General features: G+C 54.1%; 3 protein-coding genes across 3 annotated transcripts; 1 reads left to right on the plus strand and 2 right to left on the minus strand.

Moving 5' to 3' along the window:
* Positions 1-269: 269 nt before the first annotated feature.
* Positions 270-13,760, minus strand: CSUI_009268 (uncharacterized protein). Its single transcript, XM_068069384.1, has 6 exons — positions 5,866-13,760; positions 5,115-5,337; positions 4,502-4,624; positions 2,727-3,838; positions 1,835-2,062; positions 270-1,068 (listed from the first exon to the last, which is right to left on the minus strand). The coding sequence occupies exons 1-6, from the start codon at positions 12,958-12,960 to the stop codon at positions 874-876; spliced, it is 8,976 nt and encodes a 2,991-aa protein (XP_067918640.1). The 5' UTR covers positions 12,961-13,760; the 3' UTR covers positions 270-873.
* A 1,964-nt stretch (positions 13,761-15,724) lies between these two features.
* CSUI_009269 (uncharacterized protein) lies at positions 15,725-18,900 on the plus strand (the record flags this gene model as incomplete). Its single annotated transcript, XM_068069385.1, has 5 exons — positions 15,725-15,730; positions 16,161-16,530; positions 16,802-17,056; positions 17,655-18,050; positions 18,380-18,900. 5 exons carry the CDS (start codon positions 15,725-15,727, stop codon positions 18,898-18,900), a joined length of 1,548 nt encoding a protein of 515 aa, XP_067918641.1.
* On the minus strand, positions 17,711-19,130 carry CSUI_009270 (uncharacterized protein). The gene has a single exon (XM_068069386.1). It carries the CDS (start codon positions 18,996-18,998, stop codon positions 18,624-18,626), a length of 375 nt encoding a protein of 124 aa, XP_067918642.1. The 5' UTR covers positions 18,999-19,130; the 3' UTR covers positions 17,711-18,623.
* Between the last annotated feature and the right edge of the window lie 27 nt (positions 19,131-19,157).

Raw genomic sequence — 19,157 nt, forward strand, 5'->3', positions numbered from 1 at the left:
AGAAGAGTTACACTCGACTGTTCTTTGTAAAAAAGGCATCACCCCGAGACGACCGCTACGCTAATGTCCTTGCAACAAAGACCCCTTGACAAGGTTGACGACGCCATACACACACTCCTGTGACGACGTTTCTCAGGACGCTGCGGAGCCACACTCCTGCGCCCACACATCCCAATACACTGTGCGTGTTCAACCCCCGCTTCCTGATACCCGGGCCAGTCTGGTGACACGCAGAACCCCCATACTGCCAAGCGAGTTAAAAATAGAAGCCCCCGTAGTCCGTTCAGAGAAGTTCACTATTGAAAAGAAGAGAATTCCAGCGTTTCAAAAGAAAGTAAAACCAAGACAGGAATGGCCAGCAGGCAACACCCGCAGACTCTGGCGATCGCAGGGGCACAACTCGCCCCACCTCGCTTCCTCCATCGCTACCCACGAACCCTCATACCCCCGGACCGCGCCAGGTGGGTCACTCTCCTACCTCTTTCCTGTCGGTTCCTCTGCGTCTCAACACCTGCTACCTTGAATACAGCACACCAGGAACAACTAGGAAAGTTCTCAAGCCCTGAGGCGAGAGCCAGCTCACTACGTCACGGAGTATCTGAGACTACAGGACTACCTTTTCACGGTGAGCAGTGTAACCCCTGGGAGCTGTGCTTCGCCCGATACAAATACGACCCGCAGCGAAGGAGCTGGACGCGCGACAGCTGTCACTTTGCTACCTCTCGACTTCCCTCTATACCACCGAAGCTACTTTCTCCTCCAGATGATCGCACTTCCTCTCCACCATTATTGAGCAAGAAACCCAATGATTCTCCCGACCTCCGTAACTCTCTGTTATTACGGGTTGCCCTCTCGAACCATTGGCTGCGGCGCTTACACAATCCCCCAGAATTTCACTCTGTACAGAGTCACTGGTCCTGAGAAACGCAAGCGAGCGTGAGTGACCATCAGCGGGCTTTCTTCACGTCCTTGGCTTCCTTCACGTCCCTGGCTCGCGTCTCCACCGACCGCTGACCTGATGTCAGCGGAATCATTGTCTTGTGCTGTAGCAGTCTTGGACGTCTTTTTCTGAAAGAAAAAGGTGAACACTCTGTCGAGTGCATTGTGATACACAGGTAAGAAGTCGCTCCATCGCGGCTGCGAACTCAGCTCAGTAGACAGGACAGTGGACTGTGTGCTTTCCTCACTGATAGTACGCGATAAATGACTGGCACAGATCAGCAAACACGGAACCCGTTCCAAGCACTTAGCAGCGACAGCACAATAGGAAGAAAAAAATCCGTCGGGGGAACTACTATACAGGGAAGGTAGACACGAGCGCTTCCGCACCCCACCTCTCGACGTAACCTCGGCTGGACCGAAGAAAGACAAAAGTGTATTGCCGGCGAGCCAAAAAGACAAGGCTAAGTTAAATTGACCGGGATGTGAGAACCACTTGGCTGCGTACAGCGACAAACGGAGAATACGATGCGGTCCAGCGTGACGGAGGTTGCGTCCAGAGACAAGGCACGGGAGGCCCTCTCTGCTTCCGAGGTCGCTGCATCAACGCCAACGGCCATCTTAGTCAGTCTCGTCCAATTGAGCTTCCAATGCTGACGGTCACCCGTCAGGACAATCTTGAATGTAACCTCCTCTGTTTGCAGATGCGAGGAGTTCTGGTGGTATGCGCTGTCTGGTGGAGAAAACAGCCTAGCTCATTCACTCGTGTGAGACTACGACAGTTCATGAGAAGAAAGCGTAACTTTTCCGATAACAAGGGGCAGCTTACGGTCGTGTACACTGCGAATTGCGGCACAATTAGAGACGAAAAAGTAGTTCAGTGGCTTTTCCCTACCATTTCAAGACTCGAGCGCATCAATCGTCCTTCAAACGCTTGCTTGAGCTTTTTTCCTTGGTGCCTTTCATTGACTGAAGCTGCCGCTTCAGGCGTGTGGAGAACACTTCTGTCGTCCCGCATGACCAACGTCCGAGACGAAAAGCCAAGAGGCTGCCATGCTATGCCAGATGAGGTGTCTGTACGCCTGAAGAAATGACGCTGCTGGAGGAGATTCATGTACGCAGTCTGCATGGCAAATGCACATGCACACGACTAGAAGATTCGCTCACAACACGCGAGCAACTTTTCCTTTGACGATTCCTACAGTACGTCTGAAAACGACGACGTAAGAACCTGCCTTGTCTCATCTGAAATACTCCCGGTTTGAAACATTGCGAGACATACTAGATCCTATACGACTATATATATATACGTAGAGAAACACATCAAACACAGGCCCAACTATATACTGCTGCCACACTGAGAATCAGGTATGCTGCTAGCAGAGAAAATGCTAGCTAGACAGAGAGAAACAACACCTTGGCGGCTGTGTAGCGAGAGTTTTGAGTATTACAGAATCTATCGGGCGACCCGACTGGAGAACTGCGCCTGCCTCAAACCGTTCCCGGCAACACTCCGAGTTGCGGCGCGATCCCCCTGGAGCTGCCGCGACCGAGAAATGGTCGATGTTTCTTTGAAGACACTGTTCAGATGCGCTTCGTACTAGTTGTCTATTTCCCGTAAACAACCCTGAGGAGGTGCTGTCACCGGGTTTTCTTCTGAAGAACCTCCATGGTCTACAGCACACTCCCACGCACATACCAAAGAATCTCTTGCGTGATGATACCCCCTTTGCAGAACCGGCCCATGTGTCAACGGTATGAAGAACTGCATGAAACTGAAGAAATACCTTTTCGTCTGCTGTTGCGTCCCAACCCGCTACTTGAATATCCACAGGCGTTCTGTTGTCCTGATCTGAAACCTTGGGGCTAGTCACACCAGGATCCGTACAGAAACTGGAGGAGGAGGACGGTGAAAACGCGCAGCTTCCGTCCCTTTTATCCATGCCGTTGTTTTCAGGGCACGACCGCCACGTGATCTCGATACGTCGTAAAGACGTCCGAGCACTCAGGCGAATTGTAACCTCTGTAATATTCTTCCACGTATTTTGCTCATCAAACCCTCCCTGATCTCTTTGTCTTTCCCATTCTAGTTCACTCTCTGATGCTTCAGGGATCGAAAGACTCCTTCTTGCTGAAGATCTCCGTTTCCTCCCCCTGCTCGATAACAAGATTTCCTGTCGGCATTCTCCAAGTTGATTCGCACTCAACATCGCTTCCCCGCTTTTCTCTTTTTGCCTCCACTCTACGTCACTACAAGCGTCACCTGCACCACCCCATGACTTTCTCATTTTCTTGAGCGGGGGGCCCTCCTCGTCTGCAGCTCGCTCTTGCTCATTCTCTGACTGCCCTTTCCTTGTCTTCTGCTCCGTCTCCCATCCTACAACTGCAGCTCCGCTCAGCAGATCACCAACGTCTTGCAACGACTGTTGACCAAGAGACGAATCTTCCGCAGATTGGGGCAGATGAGGGGGTCCACAGGGAACTCCGGGGGCGCGCCACACTTCGCCGTAAACCGAAAATCTAGCTATTTCAGGCATGAAGACTACATGTGACTCGCCATTTTCGCAACACTCGAGATCTTGTGTGCTGCCTGGTGCTTCACACAGCCCTGAAGGACGTCTCTTTCCGTTCCTTTGATGTAATGACACGTCTGTCTCTGGAACTCTGCTGTCGTTGCGAGCCCCAACGCCGCCGGTAAGACGCCGAGTTCTCTGTCCTCTCCCCTGCAAAGGCGGTGTCCGGCGAGTGGAAACCCGAAAATGGGTAAGAGGGACACTCTGCTCCACATCCAGAGCGAAGAAAGTATGTCCAGTGCTGTCCGGCTGAAGCCGTTGGGAAGAGAGCACGGGTATCCAGGACGTCTCACAAGGGAGTGAGGACAGACATCCGAGAGATCCACCTGCAGATACACATCCTGCAAACGCCGGATTCTTCCAGCTCCTCTGAGAAAAAAGTAGTTTCACCACTTATGTTCCTGTAAATAACTCTGGTTTACAATTCGGGAATCGTCAGGAAATACTGCCGAAAACCCAGAGCGGGGCGTTTCGGAACGGTAGACCTTTCTCTTTCGTACGTATAATGAAGAGATAGAAAAAGCGAGCTGGGAGTGAGGAGTCTCGGGACTGAAGCAGCAGCCAGGATGCCGTTACTCCCCCTACCGGGAAGAAATATGATTTGTCTCTGAAGAGCAGGAGCAAATAAACTTTTTCTCGGACAGGCCATTAGTAAGCCAACACCTGCAACTGCGGAAGCGGATCACCGCACCTGGTTTCTGACTGTACGGTCAGCACACAGAAAGACCCCGGGCCTGTAACCCCCATACAAGCGCACAATCCAAACAGAGCCGAGAAAGGTGCTAAGGTCTCAACACGTGCGAAGGAAATGAGCACCAGGGCTGTGAGGAAGCGACGTCGGCTTGACGTGAGACGTGAGAGCGTCGAAGGCTACTACTCATATACTTGGCTTTTCTCCTATGCTACCTAGCACATGCCTGTGCACGGCCGCAGGGAAGAGTGACGACCTCGAGAACGGCGTCGAGGGTGAGGCGCCCTGCTAGTCATACCTTCTGCAGCTTCGTCTACCATCGACGCAACATCGAGAGAGAAAAAAACGCCTTCAACCTCCGACTTCGTATTCAGTTTTCCTTCTCCAGTGAACACGAGCACATCCACTCCGTACACCGTAGCTGCAAGAAGAGAACAACAAATGGAGACTCCTGCTGGAGCGCGCGCGAGGTCCACTGTACCCGGACAGCTGAATTTCTCCTCACTACTGAACGTTGGCAGCTTACGGCAATGCTGTCCCTCGTATCCCTGTCGTCTACCAAGTATTCCTCTACCAAACCGTCGTCTTTCGCATCGAGAAAACATATCCGTAATGAAGCCCAAACGATGTGTATGGCTGCTTTGCTGCGCTTACTACTTTCACTGGACGGATAACTGGTGTACAGACAACACAAGAGACAAGGTAACAAGCATCCCGGTATACAGACAATACAATGGAGTACGTAGTAAGCATCTCGCTCTTTGTCTGCATTCACCTAGACAACTTCGAAGATACCCACCGGAAAACAATTAAGTGCAGGGGCTGGGCGTGATAAAAGAGACCACGCAACGTGCGAGCTCGACAAGCAGCCAACAGTTTCGCGAGTTGCTCCGCGCCTCCTGAAAGCTTACCTGGCACGGCCAGCTTGAAGACGAGCGACTGCACTCCGTCGTCGCCAAGGGCTGTCTCTTGACCTGTGTCAGGATATGTGACTGACTTCCCATGACTCTTTCTGTTTGAAATCCCTCTCTCTTGCCACTGCAGCGGAGAGAGGGATAGCAGTCGCGACGCGGCACTTGGTGTCTCGCCGCCAACATTCCGCGTGCGACTGAAGTCGAGAACCTCAGCCCCGGCCTAAAGGGAGTAGAGGGGAACAACGTCGGATCCTCGACGTGTACGACCTCACACTTCTGCCACTGAGTCACTCGGACACATCCAAAAGGCGTCCTATACACATATCAGAGGACTCTGTACCGGTTGAAAGGCATGACAAGAGACTCACGTACATATAAATGCTGATAAATCGATGAACCTCACTACACGCTTGTGGTCATGCGGAAGCCACTTGAACCTTCCAAACGGGGGCTTCGTAGGAAAACATACGTTGTCAAATGGAATGACTAACTTCCCTTCTCCGCAAGACTCGAACAGCTGCTATCTCCACGAGGCAGGTCTCGTGCTACGAAGATGTTTAGCGAGTCGGATACCCTTGAGAGGCATTACGCGAACCGCCTAGGTAATCAACGGAAGGGCTCTTTCTTTGCCGTCTCTTTCAGTGATTCAGTCTACTACAGGCGCGGGCCGGGCAGAAAGGTCCGCCAACAGAAGTCGATCTTCGACACACAGAGAGACCTAGAAGCTTGCAGGCAGTGTCCAACTTACTGTTAAACTGGCGAAATTGGGAAGGTCTGCGAAAGCGGGTGGCAGTGCGGTAGCAAGCTTGGCACGGGCTTCATCGTCAAGGAGTTTCTCTACTGCGACAGCAACTGCTGTGGAGGCTAACGTACTGACAGTCTCTCTGCACTTGAGGAAGAACTTCCCCCCCCCTGCAAGGGATCTGAATAACGCGGGCCACCTGCCTTCTTGGAACCACTCCATGCCCTTCCTCCAGACCCGCTGTTGGAGAGGCAGACGCTCTTCAGTCGGATTGACGGGGGGGAGGGATGCACAGAAAGACGGTGGACGGTTGGACTCACAGGACGTCTCAAGAAAACTGGGTGCTTTAAGAGAAAAAGAGGGCTGACAACTATTTGACGCAAGAGAAGGAGAACACGATGGGCGAGACCAACGAGAAGCTGTCACAGATCTCCTGGTACTAATAGGTGCTCCCTGCGAACAGGTGTTCGAAAAAGACACGCGCTTCTCTCCCTGACTGCACCTTTCCTTCCTTTGCCGCGCAGCATTCTCTTGAGAATACCTTGTTACTGCGTCCGAAGAAGTCCGTCTCTGTACTGTTTCTTGGATGTCGTTGTCTTCACTTCTTCTTTGTCCGTCTACCCGTTTGGAGAGCCGAGCCTCGTGACGATACCTCCTCTTAGGATAACACTCCGTGTCCGGGGCTTGGATGTCTCCTCTTCTCCCGAGGCAGGTGCTAGCACGTTCATCATGTGTAAGAGCAGATATCCTCCTCGGACATTTTCTTGATATTTCAGTTGCTCCTTCAGCAGAGCGAACTCCCTTTACCTCTTCACTCTCTCTCCCAAACGCGGCTTGCCAACCATGCTGATCCAGATCTTCGTCCTGGCCTTCTACCTCTCTCATAACACATCTTGTCATTTCCTGTGCTTCTGTCGACTTTCTCGTAACGCTCTCTTGAGAACATGCGGGATCGTATTCTCCCTCACGACACACCGAGGCTCTCCGTAACGGAGAGTCTTGTGCTGGAAGCTGCCCAGGCGACTGCTCCTCACCTGTCTCGTCGGTAACGGGAGGGAGAGGCTTGGAAACTAAGGCAGGACTTTCCGCGTGACCAGACGAGCGACACGTCAATTGACACTGTGGTGAAGGAGAGTGTGTTAGATTACTTCCGCTAAGAAAGCTCTTTTCCTGTGGAGTATCATTACTCTCTCTGCAAAAATTCGTTGCAGACCGCATGTCCCCACCTCTCGGGGGAACGCCGTGCTCGTTCACTTTCACAGAGTTTCCTGAACCTTCTTTCTGGCCAATATTCAACATGCTGCTAGATTCGTCTCTCTCGAGGACCGTCGGACCGTCAGCCTGAGGCTGCCTCACTGTTGCGGAGTCCTGCAAAAACTCTCCAACGCTCTCCGGTGATATGGCTGGTGGCAGCTCTCGTTCTTCTCTGCACCAGGCCCCGCGCTTGTTGCGCCACCTAGCGTCTGACGGTTCCTCAGATATTCTTTCGGACGATAAATTGTCTATGAAATTAGCTTGTAGCTCGCTCTTCCTGCTATCATTTCGTACCTCAGCAGACTGGTGCTCCACTACCACGTCTTTTTCTCCTTGCTTACTGGCTTCCTCTCTTGAGCGGTTAGTTACTCGGTCGTCCTGTTCTCCACCATTATCGTCACCTTCCCCTTCCTTTTCTCCCTTGCCGTTCTCTTCACGACACTCGCTTGGACCAGGAGAAGGTGCTTTTCCGCGACTTCTGCAAGTCCTCTTCTCTCCACCTGAAGCGAAGTGTTCAGAGTCGTTCCCCTGTAGCTCCGGTACTGTGTCCTCGTTCGTTATTGCTTCACATTTTCCGTGTGCATTCTCAACCGCTTCCAACAACTCGCTTGGAGATCCTCTGGACTTTGCGACAGCACCCCGGAGATCTGAGACAACACCTGAGAAACTGTCGAGTCCTTGGGGCGTAGCTGAGGGAACCGCGGAGCATCCTTTGCTGCCAGGACCTTGCGGCTCTGACTCACTGGCAGAGGTTTCTGGGCCGACTCGGCCCCTGGGAGACACAGGGCTGCAGGAGACAACGGGATGCCATGGCGACAAAGCTGATGGAAGGGTTCTAGCAGAAGAACAAGAAAGATCAACACACACGGCGGAAGGAGGGCCCGGCCCGTCATTCGAAGACTTCGGTCCTCTCAAGTCTGTCACCTCTCTCGAACTCTCAACGCATGCTGCTGCGTTACCTGCTGACAGCATCAAAGTAGCGGCTGGTCCTACAAGCGTGGACGTACGCTGCGTCTGTTTTCCTCCGCTTGATCCGCAGCTCGCCTTACGCTGTTTGGTCCCGACAGCGGAGCACGACAAAGTTTTATGACGAATCCCACCGCTGTCATTTCCCAAATTGACGCACGCATTGAGTGCCGGAAGTGCAGGAGGATCAGCAGCAAGAGAGACAAAGATGACGGAAGTCTGACTGCCTCCCTCCGTTCTAGAATTTCGCACCGGCAACTCGACGGGCCTGGGCGGACTATCCAGCCGCCTGTTCGTCACTCTACAAGGCGACACCAAACCTTGTTTCTGCCGCAGTATCCCGGCGGTTGGAGAGCGAGCTAGGGAAGAGGACGAAGGGGCACACGCGGGCAACGAGGGACAGGAAGGCGCTGCAGAGGAAACTGCACACGAAGAAGATAATAGAGGCAGGGAGGACGGCAAAGAAGCTGGAAAGGACGAAGGCGTGGGAAGAGACAGGGAAGCAGCTACCGAAGAAGTACCAAAGGAAGCCACAGAGCAGACAGAAGAAAAGGACGACGAATGTTCGTCAGCACGGGTGATATCTTGACTCAGTCCGTCATTCTGCCTCTGCGCCGAACCTTCCTTCGTCAACCCTGTTGACTGCGAAGAGGAGCTACCCACACGAAGTCGTTGTTCTTTATCTGAAGTAAAAGCAAACTCTGCCTGGATCTCTACAGACCCCGATGGTTGAGAAAGCGGAGCGGACGCAGTAGAAAAAGGACGACAGGCTTCGAATGAGGCGGAAAACGCTTGGGGCCCTGAGGCAGTCGGACCAACCTGGCTGCAACAGTCTGGCTTTTTCTCCGGAAGATGGACAGGCGACGGCCCTGCAGGCTGACTCAAATTTTGCAGAGGGGGACTAGGTGAAGAAGAGGATGATCCGGAGGCCTCCTTCTCAACAGAAGCATTTGCTGCATGCAAGGAAGAAACGGTAGAAGAGGGACGCGGAGAACGGATGCCCGAAGAAGATACGGCGACTCCAGTTGGAAAACAAGACGCCTCCGGAGATACAGTCGCTTGGGTACCGTCCTGTTTTGTCAGGTTCGTACAGGTGGGACACGCGGGGGCAGCAGAAACAGTCAAAAGACCGTTCTCTCGTGACTGGTCTCCATTACAGGAAACCGGGGAAGGAGGAGGAGCAGGCACGACAACAGATACTTCTTCCGGAGGGGAGATTGACAAAAGAAAGGAGGTAGGAACAGAAAAGATGTCCTCTCTACCCCGGCCATTCCCAACATCGCCGGAGTGCAGGTGTACACGAACGGGATGAGGTATGAGAGAAGCTGGACGTCCAGATACCGCTATTGCTACGCCGTCCGTGCGCGCTTCCTGCTGGGGAGTAGACGGGAAAGATGCAAGGCGCGCAGAAGAGGCAAGACAAGGTCTGGTGGGCGAGCCCAACACAGGAGAGGGATCCGCTTTCAAGCATGGAAGGACAGGATGAGAGCCATTCTCCACTGATGGTTCTTTCTCATCAGTTTGGGCTAAAAGCAAAGACGAAAAGGACCCTGGAACGACAATAGGTTTCGATGCCTCCTCACGCACCCGGAGATGATTCTCGGACAAAGAGTGGTCGGCTGTTCCTCCTTCGCGTGTCTGGTTTGGAGACGAATGAGAAGAAAAGGAACGAGCTCCACGTTCATGGGCACAGGGGGGCAACGAACCCGCCGTTGTTTCAATATTGACTCCGCTGTCCTCTTTCTCAACTGTTGTCATACTCGTGTGCCCTGATGTTGCACCTTTGCTACGCTGCGCCATTTCTTCTGCCGGCTTTTCTGTGGACGGAAGATCCGAACTGGGAGATCCTGCTTTCTCATAAAATTCCCTTTCAGGTGCCTCTTCACTATGTGAACGTAGAAGAGGAGAAGAGGAAGCAGAAACGGAGCTCACGTCTTCGGCACAGGCAGGAGCTTGGCTAACCACCATGTGATCTCCGGTCGACATTGCTGTTCCTGAAGCAATCCCTCCGCTGGTTTCCTCTTGTGAAAAAGTAACCTCAGACTCTTTTTCCTCAGGGAAAGCGGAGCGCTGTGGGAGGGTTTCCTGAACTTCCGCATGCGTGTCCTGGCCTCTGAACGAAGAGAGCAGTTGACGGGACGCGGAACCGTCGCCCCCATTTGTCAGCATACAGTGATGGCCTGCTTTCAGAGCCAGCTCCTCTCTAGGAGACGGCTTCTCATCATATAAACAATTTCTTGTGGATACTTCTTTCCTGCGCCCAAGTTCCTGCTCTCTGTAAGACGCGTTTTCTTCGGAAGACACGACATCCGGTGAATGAGAAGTTACCGGCCGCAATTCCATCGGACACGGTGCTTCCAGAAAGGAAGGGCCGCTGTCAGAGCATCCCACGCGGACACAGTCGCCGGAGGAACTTGCACGCTGTTTCGACTCCAGGCCGATCTCCTCTGAGCATCGACGCTGTTCGTGTGGCGAACGCTGACGAGTCGGTAAGAAGTGAGTCCCGTCTTCAGACGAAATGCGAGGGCTTTCCGCGGGCTCCGAAGACGGCGCCGAGGCTCTCCCAGTGACTCGGAGCGTTGGGCCAGATCGGCAGCCTTTCAGGGACAAAAGAGGCGAGGGGCCTACAAGTGGAGAACGGGCATTTGAAGAGACCGTATGGCCAGAAGCAGCAGGAGTAGGTAACGCAGACGATGCTCTACGACTGCGCCGTCTCCTTTTGTCAGTGTCACTTGGCCTGCTTCTCCTTTTCGAGAGGGACATTATCGAGCGCAGTTGGTGTTCCTCCGCAGCCGCGTAACAGACACCACGCAGCTCGCGAAGATCGCCCAACAGGGAAGCTGATGGCAAAGCAGAGCAAGTGGAGGACGGAAGAAGAGAACAAGAGTTCGGGACAGGCAAACAGGACGGCGGAGGGGAAGGCAAAGAGGTAGACGACCCCGAAACCATCAACGAAGAAAGTGACGCCGTGATTCCGGAGTGGCCGATGGGCCCTGGTGAAGATTCAGAAGAGGTGGGATGCGCTTTAGCTTTACCACGAGTCCACCGCCTACATATGGTCTTCGTCTCTTTCTCTGACGAGCTGCTCCCCTTGGCCCCTACAGAAAAAGGCTTCCGCTTGTTTCCATCATCTGAGGTGACAGAGCGATAATGTGAAGCTTGAATCGCAGTTTTTCCTGAAGAACCGCTTCGAAGTCGCATCTCTACGGCAGGTGCCTCCCCTGGATTCTGCTGAGCACTCGCACCTGTGAGCATCTCTCCTTGGGACAAAACGCTTCTTCGGGCTACTGCCGCTGTTCTCCGGCTCGAAACTTCCCCGCATCTGTCCTGTTTTTTTTCAGCCTCCCGCTGCTGCTGCGGTGACGGGTTGGAATCAGCCGGGACTTCAACAGGGTCTCCCGAAGCCCGAGAGCGGTGCCCGGAGCTGCGTCGTGCTGGTACAGAAGGTCTGCAAGCGTTCATAAAAAACTTCCTTGCTTCTTGCACACGGAGCGCCGCTGCCGAAGATAGCTCCACTTTAGGGTTGTCTCCTGATATCTGGCCACTCGACTCTTTTATCACCACAACAGACTGACATTCCACTTCTTTTGGCATAGTCACATCTGATGAAAGCGCGGTTTCGGTTACACCGAACAACACCCCTTCGAGCGTCGAGTCAGCAGTCGAAGCTGTGTGCTCCTCTCCATGAAATGTTCTTGCGCAGCTTGTGTCTTTAGTCTCGGCGAAAGCAGTCGCACCCGTGGCCACTGTTGTTTCTTGGGGGAGAGTTTCCGTTGTGGAAGTGCCTTCTTGTGGATACATATGTCCTGTTGTCCAGCCGTCAAGCTGGGGTAATGGAGTCACGCGCGTGTGAGAGACTTTGGCTGAGAACCCGTTTCTCTTGAAAGATGCCACGATTCCTGTCATTGTTCCCTTCTCCGCAGCCCGAGCTTCGTCACCAGTTCCTTGGTTGCCCGATTTAGTTGTTCCTCTCTCGGCCGCTGTTTCCGCTACTTCCACCATTCCCAACGACGAACCTATGCTCTTCTCGCTGCCCTTATCTTGTATACGGTTTTGGGATGTGGGCAACAACGCCTCTTCACTCTGTATGCGTACATTTGAAAGCTTCCGCTCTGTCACTGGCCCGACTGCCTCGCCACTTGCAGATCTCTCCAAGGCCCGTGATCCAGTCCCATCCTGCTGGCTCTCCGCTTTCCAACCGTCTATGCGTTCTTCCCGTACTGCTGTATCCGTCCCATCTTCAAGACACGCCGACTTCTCTGCAACCCCGCCATCACTTGTTCGCGCTGCGAGCTCAGGTGCGTCCACACAAGCACGCGACCTTGGCGCATCCAGTGCGCTGGTCGCGTATGTCTTTTCGTTTGAATCGCGTCCCTCTGGGACGGCGACAGCAAAGGGAGAGCAGCAAGACTCCAGTAGAGTCTTGGAGGATCGGGCCCAGCTAACCGGCTGAGGCTGTACACCACGTAAGTGAGGGGACGGGTCCCTGACAGTAGCTGCGCTGTTGCCGGGATTTCCTAGGCAGACAGCCTGGCAGATTGGCACAGAAACCGTGTGCTCCCCGAAACGGCAGAATGCTTCGCGTGTAGACCGGACCGCTGTGGACGACTGATCTTGTTGGGCATTTGCAGGGGAAGCAGCCCCAGAACGGAGAATACAAGAAATCCTCTTCAGAGATCCTTTCTGAGGAGAACAGAACTCGGTGGAAGACATGAGCGTCCCATCTGCCCTTGGGGGGCCCGCGTCTGCAGAAGTGGTGTTAGGGGAAACGCGAGAGTGTCTCCCAAGTGGAGACGGCGAAGCAGAAGCATGGGGGGAACAGGACGAGGAGGAGGGAGTCGGGGGCAGAAAATACGGAGAGGAAAAGTAATCTTCGAACATGATGAGAGACTCCCAATCAGACGGAAACTAGGGCCTGTCCTCCGCACCTCGGCGGGCGACACAGATAGTTAGACTTGTTGGAGACACATTCCAAGTACGGCCCCTGTTACCTAGGAAAAAGTCATGTAACCTGCCGGTAGCATTTCCAGTCGCGGAGACCAGGGGCGTTCCTGTGCAGCGTCGCCCTACGGCCTCGCGGTTCAGCGCGAAGACAAAAAGCCACGTACTTCGAGGCATATGATATCCTGGCCGGAAACAATGGCACCCTCAAGGGCAGGGAGAAAACCAGGATGTCTCGCCGCTGCTGTGTATCGGACCTCCTCCGACTCCGCCAATCAGTATGCGTGCTTCCTCATGTACTATCCCGCCACGTAGTGGTAACCTTAACACGTAGTCATGCGCAGAAAATCCATTCAAGCTCCTGTGGCGCTCACAACGAAGCCCGCCTCCCAACTAGCAGGGTTGAAACCACTTGCAGAGGAGCTCCCTGTTCTAAGACGCCTTCCAGAAACAGTCCACGCGAGTCAGGAAAATCCTCCTCCTGTCAGAGCTCCAAAAGAGAGAGTCAGGGCTGCTTTGCTACAAGATGGACCTCTTCTTTTTCGACTTCAAGTAATAGTAAGTAAACAGACACCTATCGCCGTGCGCGGAACTCGGTGCGCCCGCACACGCAGTGTACTTAGAGCTCGGCGCCTGAGTCCGCCTCCCACCAGCACCGAGCTACCGAGACAGTGTCCCACCATCCACAAAGCGAAAAGGGTTTTACCTGCGTACTCTCCAACCTACAGAAGCGAGCAACTTACTCGTTTGTGTGACAGAACATGGAGCTCGGGGTCTCCTTTCCCGCGGGTGATGCCGGGCCGACCCTGCCTCCGCTCGGTACGCTGGCCCGCAAAGAAGGGTCGACTCTCCCGCTGTGTCTGCTGGGTAGGTCTGTTCGCCTATTAGACTGGAACCTAGAACTGCAAGGCGCTCGCATGCTGTTGGAGCTTCGACGAGTGGCTGCAGTTTGCGTTTGCGGGGTTCCGGCGGAAACCTAGCCTCCAGAAAGCAATGGTAACGTACGTGAGGGAACTCTTATGAGAAGGACACGACAAGACCCTCTGAACGCACACCCATGCGCCCGGTCAAAGGGAAACCCGGAAACGGCCAATGGCACGTGCCGCGCCTCTCTTGCTGCCCCAAGAGAGAAAAGTACGAAGTAGGGATGCCTCGTGTAGGCCGCGATAAGTTGAGATGACGAGACGACACCACAAAACGAATCAGAGCGTCGGCCTGGCAATGTGAGGCGGCCTTCATGTAGACGTTCTCTTGCCAAGCCCTACCTGCGGTGCTATGTCAGCGACACGGCAGCAGTAATATGAGGGGAAGGCCTCCTGCTGAGCCTACGGTGGAAATAACGGTAAGCGCTCGGTACGGGAGCACGGATCCTAGTCGCGAGTAAGGCAACGCATGCTTTTACTCCGCCCGCCACCTCATCTGATATCTTCTTGCCTTGTAAAAATGCCTATCGGTAATCTTCTCGCACGCCGCGAAGAAGCTGCATTAGTATGTACGTGCCGTCTACTCCCAACTGTGTATTTCGAAAGCCTTCCAGCACTCTGCACACACTCTGATGGCGGGGACCGGACCTTGCCCGGCCGGTGTACGGGGCAGGCCCCTCTATACCGACCGAGTCGCTTGGATTGCAGGCCCGTTGTGCGCCACCAAGTATATTCATTTTGCTTTGCGGAGTGCGCCCTTCGTACTGTAAACGAGTGGGGGATGCGAGTGTATCGCTGAGTGAAAATCCGAAGTGGGAAGTCCTGCCCGGCAGCGACCCCCGTAGCATGGCTGAGAATCCCATCAACGACTCACTCCCTGCGACACAGTTTGGAGTCGCGACGCTTTTCGTGCCAAGTGTTGTGTAGTGTGAGGAACTGATGCTAGAGGAAGCTGTAGCTGTGCAACCCGCGTCCCAAAATAACTCTATGGTCGCACCTCTCGCTTGTTCCGAGAAACATTCAGCACTCCACTGCAACTCACAACCTGCACTATCGCAGAACTGCCTGCCGGAGATGAGGTTCGTGTCACGCACTGACGAAGTAAGGATATTCCTTTCGCTTTTTCTCATGCAGGCACGTACCTGCAACGCAGAATACCCGTCCAGAGACCAACGCATGACCAACGCCCCTTTTTACTGGGGCTTCGGGTACTCCAGACACACACGAGCATCGACCGGCCTCCACACCTGATTAGCTCCAGGTCACAGACCTGCCTGCCTCTCCGGTAAGTGTAGAGCTGCCTCGAGACGGAAACATCACTGTATGATTGAAAGAGCGAGACAGGTACCAGCCGCGGAGCCGACGCTCGGATCAACGCGCGGAGCGCCGCGGGCTCGGAGCGGCGTCAAAGCCAAGAACTCGCTTTACTGCGCAGAGCTATACGTTCATTATCAACGGGGCGTAAGCCGGCTGACCGCGCGGTCCGACGTACTCCGCGGTGCGTGTCACAGAAGAATGGCCAGGGTCGCGTGAGTTCCTGTCCTCAGAGACGGGAGTTCTCCCGGGCATCGCAGTAGTAGTGGGAGTTGACCGACAGGAGGCCCTGTAGTGGGCGCCGAGCACTCCGCCGCTAGAGACGCGGCTTTTTCTTTCGTGATCCGCATTTCTTGCGCCCGTCTCTGTGGGGGGGCTAACGCTCGTGGCAGCCCGGATCGAACTGTGCCTCTCTCGGGCCTCTCACACTATGCGAGACCGGGCACGCAGCCCAACGGCTTTGATTTATGGCGGTCCTGTTGGCTTTACACTGGGGTTATTCCACGTTTCGTGTCGCGTCATCTGGGCGTTCTCTGCAGAACCGCTGGGGCTTTACTAGAGCTCCCTGCAGTGATCTCACGGCGTTGTAGCGTGCTCTGGTCGTTTTTCCTTTTGGGAGCCCGTCTTCCTTCATTATGGTGTTCCTAAACAATCAGTACCTTTCTGATAGCTTAGGGCCCGTTTCTGGCATGTAGGCGGAAGCACTATCCGTCAGCTTCTCCCAGTCTTCCTCTTCGTCAGTTTTTCAGATGAGGCAGTGCTGCGTTTGACACTGCTGTCTTCAATAGTGTCGGCATGATGAGTGCTCAGCAGGAGGGCTCAACGCTGCCTGCGCTTCGTGGTTATTGGCAGCGCGCTGCCTTCGCTTGTTTGTATTCCTTCTTGTTGTTGTGCCCGTCCCAGGCGGGGGCGGGTGGAACGGTAAGGCCTGTACTTCCGAGATCGCCCGAGTTAGAAACTGACTCGACCTCACTTCAAGGCACGGATCCAGTTGTAGACGCCGTTTCGCCCCCCTCGTATCTGATTGTAACAACAACTGCTCCGGGCTTTTCTAGTAGGACAGGTCTGAAACCCACTGTCGCTGACGGTCTTCTGAGAGACGTGGCCTCGAAACCGGTGATCCATTTTCCGGATATCAGCGCAATCGAAAATAAAGCCGACGTGGAAGCGAGAAATGCCCGTTTCGGCTTTTTTACCTTTCCCTCTCTGGAGTACATCAAGGTGTCTGAACGGAGCCAGGTGGCCGTCAGCCGAGAGGGACGTTGCCTCCGGGGTAGGTTGTCTCTCCTGCAAGGATAAGTGGGTGCATTTTTCGCTGATTCGTGAGCGTGTGAAGGTGATATTATCTGGGGACTCAAAGTAGCTGTGACGGCCGCAACTTTCATTCTCTCAGAGCTAAAAACAGCTACTGGACTACTATGGGACGCGGGTGCCGCTTTGTTTGTGATGGCCGTTGTCGCTTCATCTAGCTTGTTTCGCGTCTTTGTGCCTTTCCACAGAAAAGAGTTGGAGCTTACCAGGTTTTCTTGTCGCTTGTTCTGCAGACCTGGAAGCTGCTCCGGTTCGAGTGAACCAGGTTCACGAGTTTGCTGGTCGGTATCTTCTGACGTTGACATTCTCAAACTCAAGGCCGGCCTTTGGCCCCGGAGGTTCTGTCCAGAAGATTCCCGCAGAACTCGTTACAGATGCATCTATGGATCCTTCAGCATGGGAAAGAAAGATGGAGGCATTTCTGGTCTGCGTGGATGAACGACAGTCTCCGAAACTGTGGCCGCAATCAAATGCCCTCAGTTTTCCTGGTAAGTTCCCGTCTGCAACGTTTTTTGCATTGTGGTTTTGTGTATTGAAGTTTCGCCCTGGTTTTGGACTGGCGTTCTAACAAGAGGGCCACAAAAGTCAACGGGTCGGGACACAGGCTGAAAGCCGATCTGCAGCGTTGTTTCGAGACACTTGGCCACTCCTACTCGACTTCGCTCTTTTGCAGCACTGTCTGAAGCCGCAGCGTCGGCCCCTTTTATACTGGAATAGACAGATTGTCTGATGTTCTAAAAGTGTTGCGGCGTCGATTGGCAACCCAAGGCTAAGCCCATGGTGTGTTAGCAGGTCATCAAGCCGAAGCCTCTCACATCGTGACCGTTCTGGCGATGGTGCTTTGAGCATCTTCGCTTGGATGCTGGTGCGGTCTTCATCGGATGATACCTTCGTTGTAGCGCGACATGCCGTTTTGGCAGACAGTGGTCAAGGGCGTGTTTACTGTGATACGTCGGCGTGTTGCCGAAGCACATGACAGCCTTCCGGTGGTGATGCAAGAACCAGTGATTAGGGCTACGCTAGATGGCTGCGCTGTAGCACATGTGCTGGACTTAACAGTGTGATTTTCACCTGCGTACCCTGCAGAATTCAAGCACGGGCAGTGGAGAAAGAAGGTGAAAATTGCAGATCTTATTCCTACAGCCTCGGTCTCCAAGGAGGATGGTTTTCATTCATACACACTCCTCCTGAAGCTCTCAGTCACTGTACCATGGCGAGAGAATGGAGCGGTTGCATCCTCGGAAACGGAAGTGGACATGGAACAGGTAGATGAATCTGGTTTTGACATGGAGATTTTTGAGCAAGAAGATGACAATCTACAGGTTGAGGAGTTCCTTTTCGAAATTGAGCTTCTGGTACGTCAGCCGTACCACATGGCCCTGGCGGTCGGCCTCATGCGCGGTTCCGTTTGCATTCTCAAGAAAGAGGAAGAAAGGATAACGCTGCACTGCCCCGTCTTCGATAGTCTCCGGGAGCGAGTTGGTAAGTCGCAGCCGGCCCCAGTCCTGCCACGGATGCTTGGGATTCTGAGTGGCCGGGCTGGTGCACACGTCGCTGTCTTTTCTTGCCGGTCCTGGTTCGACTGCTACTCAGCCAAGTGTTCTCGGCGACTGGCGGCCTAGAGGTCACGACCGGACATAATACCATGAGGTACTTTTTGTGAGTACACTTAGAGTGTTGCTGTTTAGTCATGTACCTCTCTGGTGTGTAGCATGTGTGCCCAGCACGACTGTTCAGTAAGCGGTATCCGCTTGGCAAAGGGGTGTGTTGAGGCCTTCAGCTCTAGTCCTCTTTTTGTCGGTTGTACGCAGCACTTTACAGGGGAAGGTCTGCTGAACTGAGGACCAGAGGGACGCGGCTGTCTACCGCGTCTTTGGTCTCTGCGGGCGCGGCTGCTCTGGGGGTTGGTGCAATATTGTGGGGTTTACACCAGCCACGCAAGCTGCGGAAGAAGCTGAACAACGGCGTCGCGAGTTTGGTGGAGTACCAGCTGAAACAGCCTCATAATTCTGCAGTAGGGGATGTTACGAGGATGGCGAGCCCGTCGAATATGATTCAAATATGGAAGTCACGCGAACGGAACCGGAAAGCGGCATACGGGGGCATTGCTGAAGGTCTTGGCTTTTGGTGGAGCGTTGTCAGCCTCTCTGGCGCGCTTGCAGGCGGAGTTACGAAAATGAAGACAGTCGACGTTGACCGGGACACTAATGAAAAGCAGAAGATGTATTTGAACAAAAGGCTTGGCGCGGCGGCAGACCGCGCGTTCGAGTTGTTCCGGAGGGGTCTGCCTGCGGCCTGGAGGCTGATCTTCGTTGTGTCTGGGCCGCCTTGATGGGTGTACCCTGTTCTCGCTGGAGTGAGAGACGATGTTCCATGCGCGGAAGGGCTTGTAACGCGAAGGGGCGGTTGTCTCGCCCCCCGCAGCATCATCAGAATGTGGAGGAGTCGTTCACTATAACGGGCACTTCACTGACTCCGTTGGCTCCCAGAGCCAAATTTCTCACTGGAAACGTGCACATTAAGCACCGGACTGTTTCTTCTTCAGCGTCATCTGCAGCCAGCCGTAGTGCCCCCCCCCCCCCCCCCCCC

The sequence above is a fragment of the Cystoisospora suis genome (assembly GCF_002600585.1).
Source record: "Cystoisospora suis strain Wien I chromosome Unknown contig_5491, whole genome shotgun sequence".
NCBI classification, from domain to species: domain Eukaryota; phylum Apicomplexa; class Conoidasida; order Eucoccidiorida; family Sarcocystidae; genus Cystoisospora; species Cystoisospora suis.

What these genes read in the sequence shown, in the direction of transcription:
- CSUI_009268 (XM_068069384.1), bottom strand. Translation starts at nt 12,960, where the DNA reads ATGTTCGAAGATTACTTTTCCTCTCCGTATTTTCTGCCCCCGACTCCC. An exon ending in CTTCAAGCTGGCCGTGCCAG is followed by an intron (nt 4,625 to 5,114) that starts GTAAGCTTTCAG and finishes CTCTTCTTGCAG; the next exon opens with CTACGGTGTACGGAGTGGAT. An exon ending in ACGCAACAGCAGACGAAAAG is followed by an intron (nt 2,063 to 2,726) that starts GTATTTCTTCAG and finishes TTTGCCATGCAG; the next exon opens with ACTGCGTACATGAATCTCCT.
- CSUI_009270 (XM_068069386.1), bottom strand. Translation starts at nt 18,998, where the DNA reads ATGATGCTGCGGGGGGCGAGACAACCGCCCCTTCGCGTTACAAGCCCT.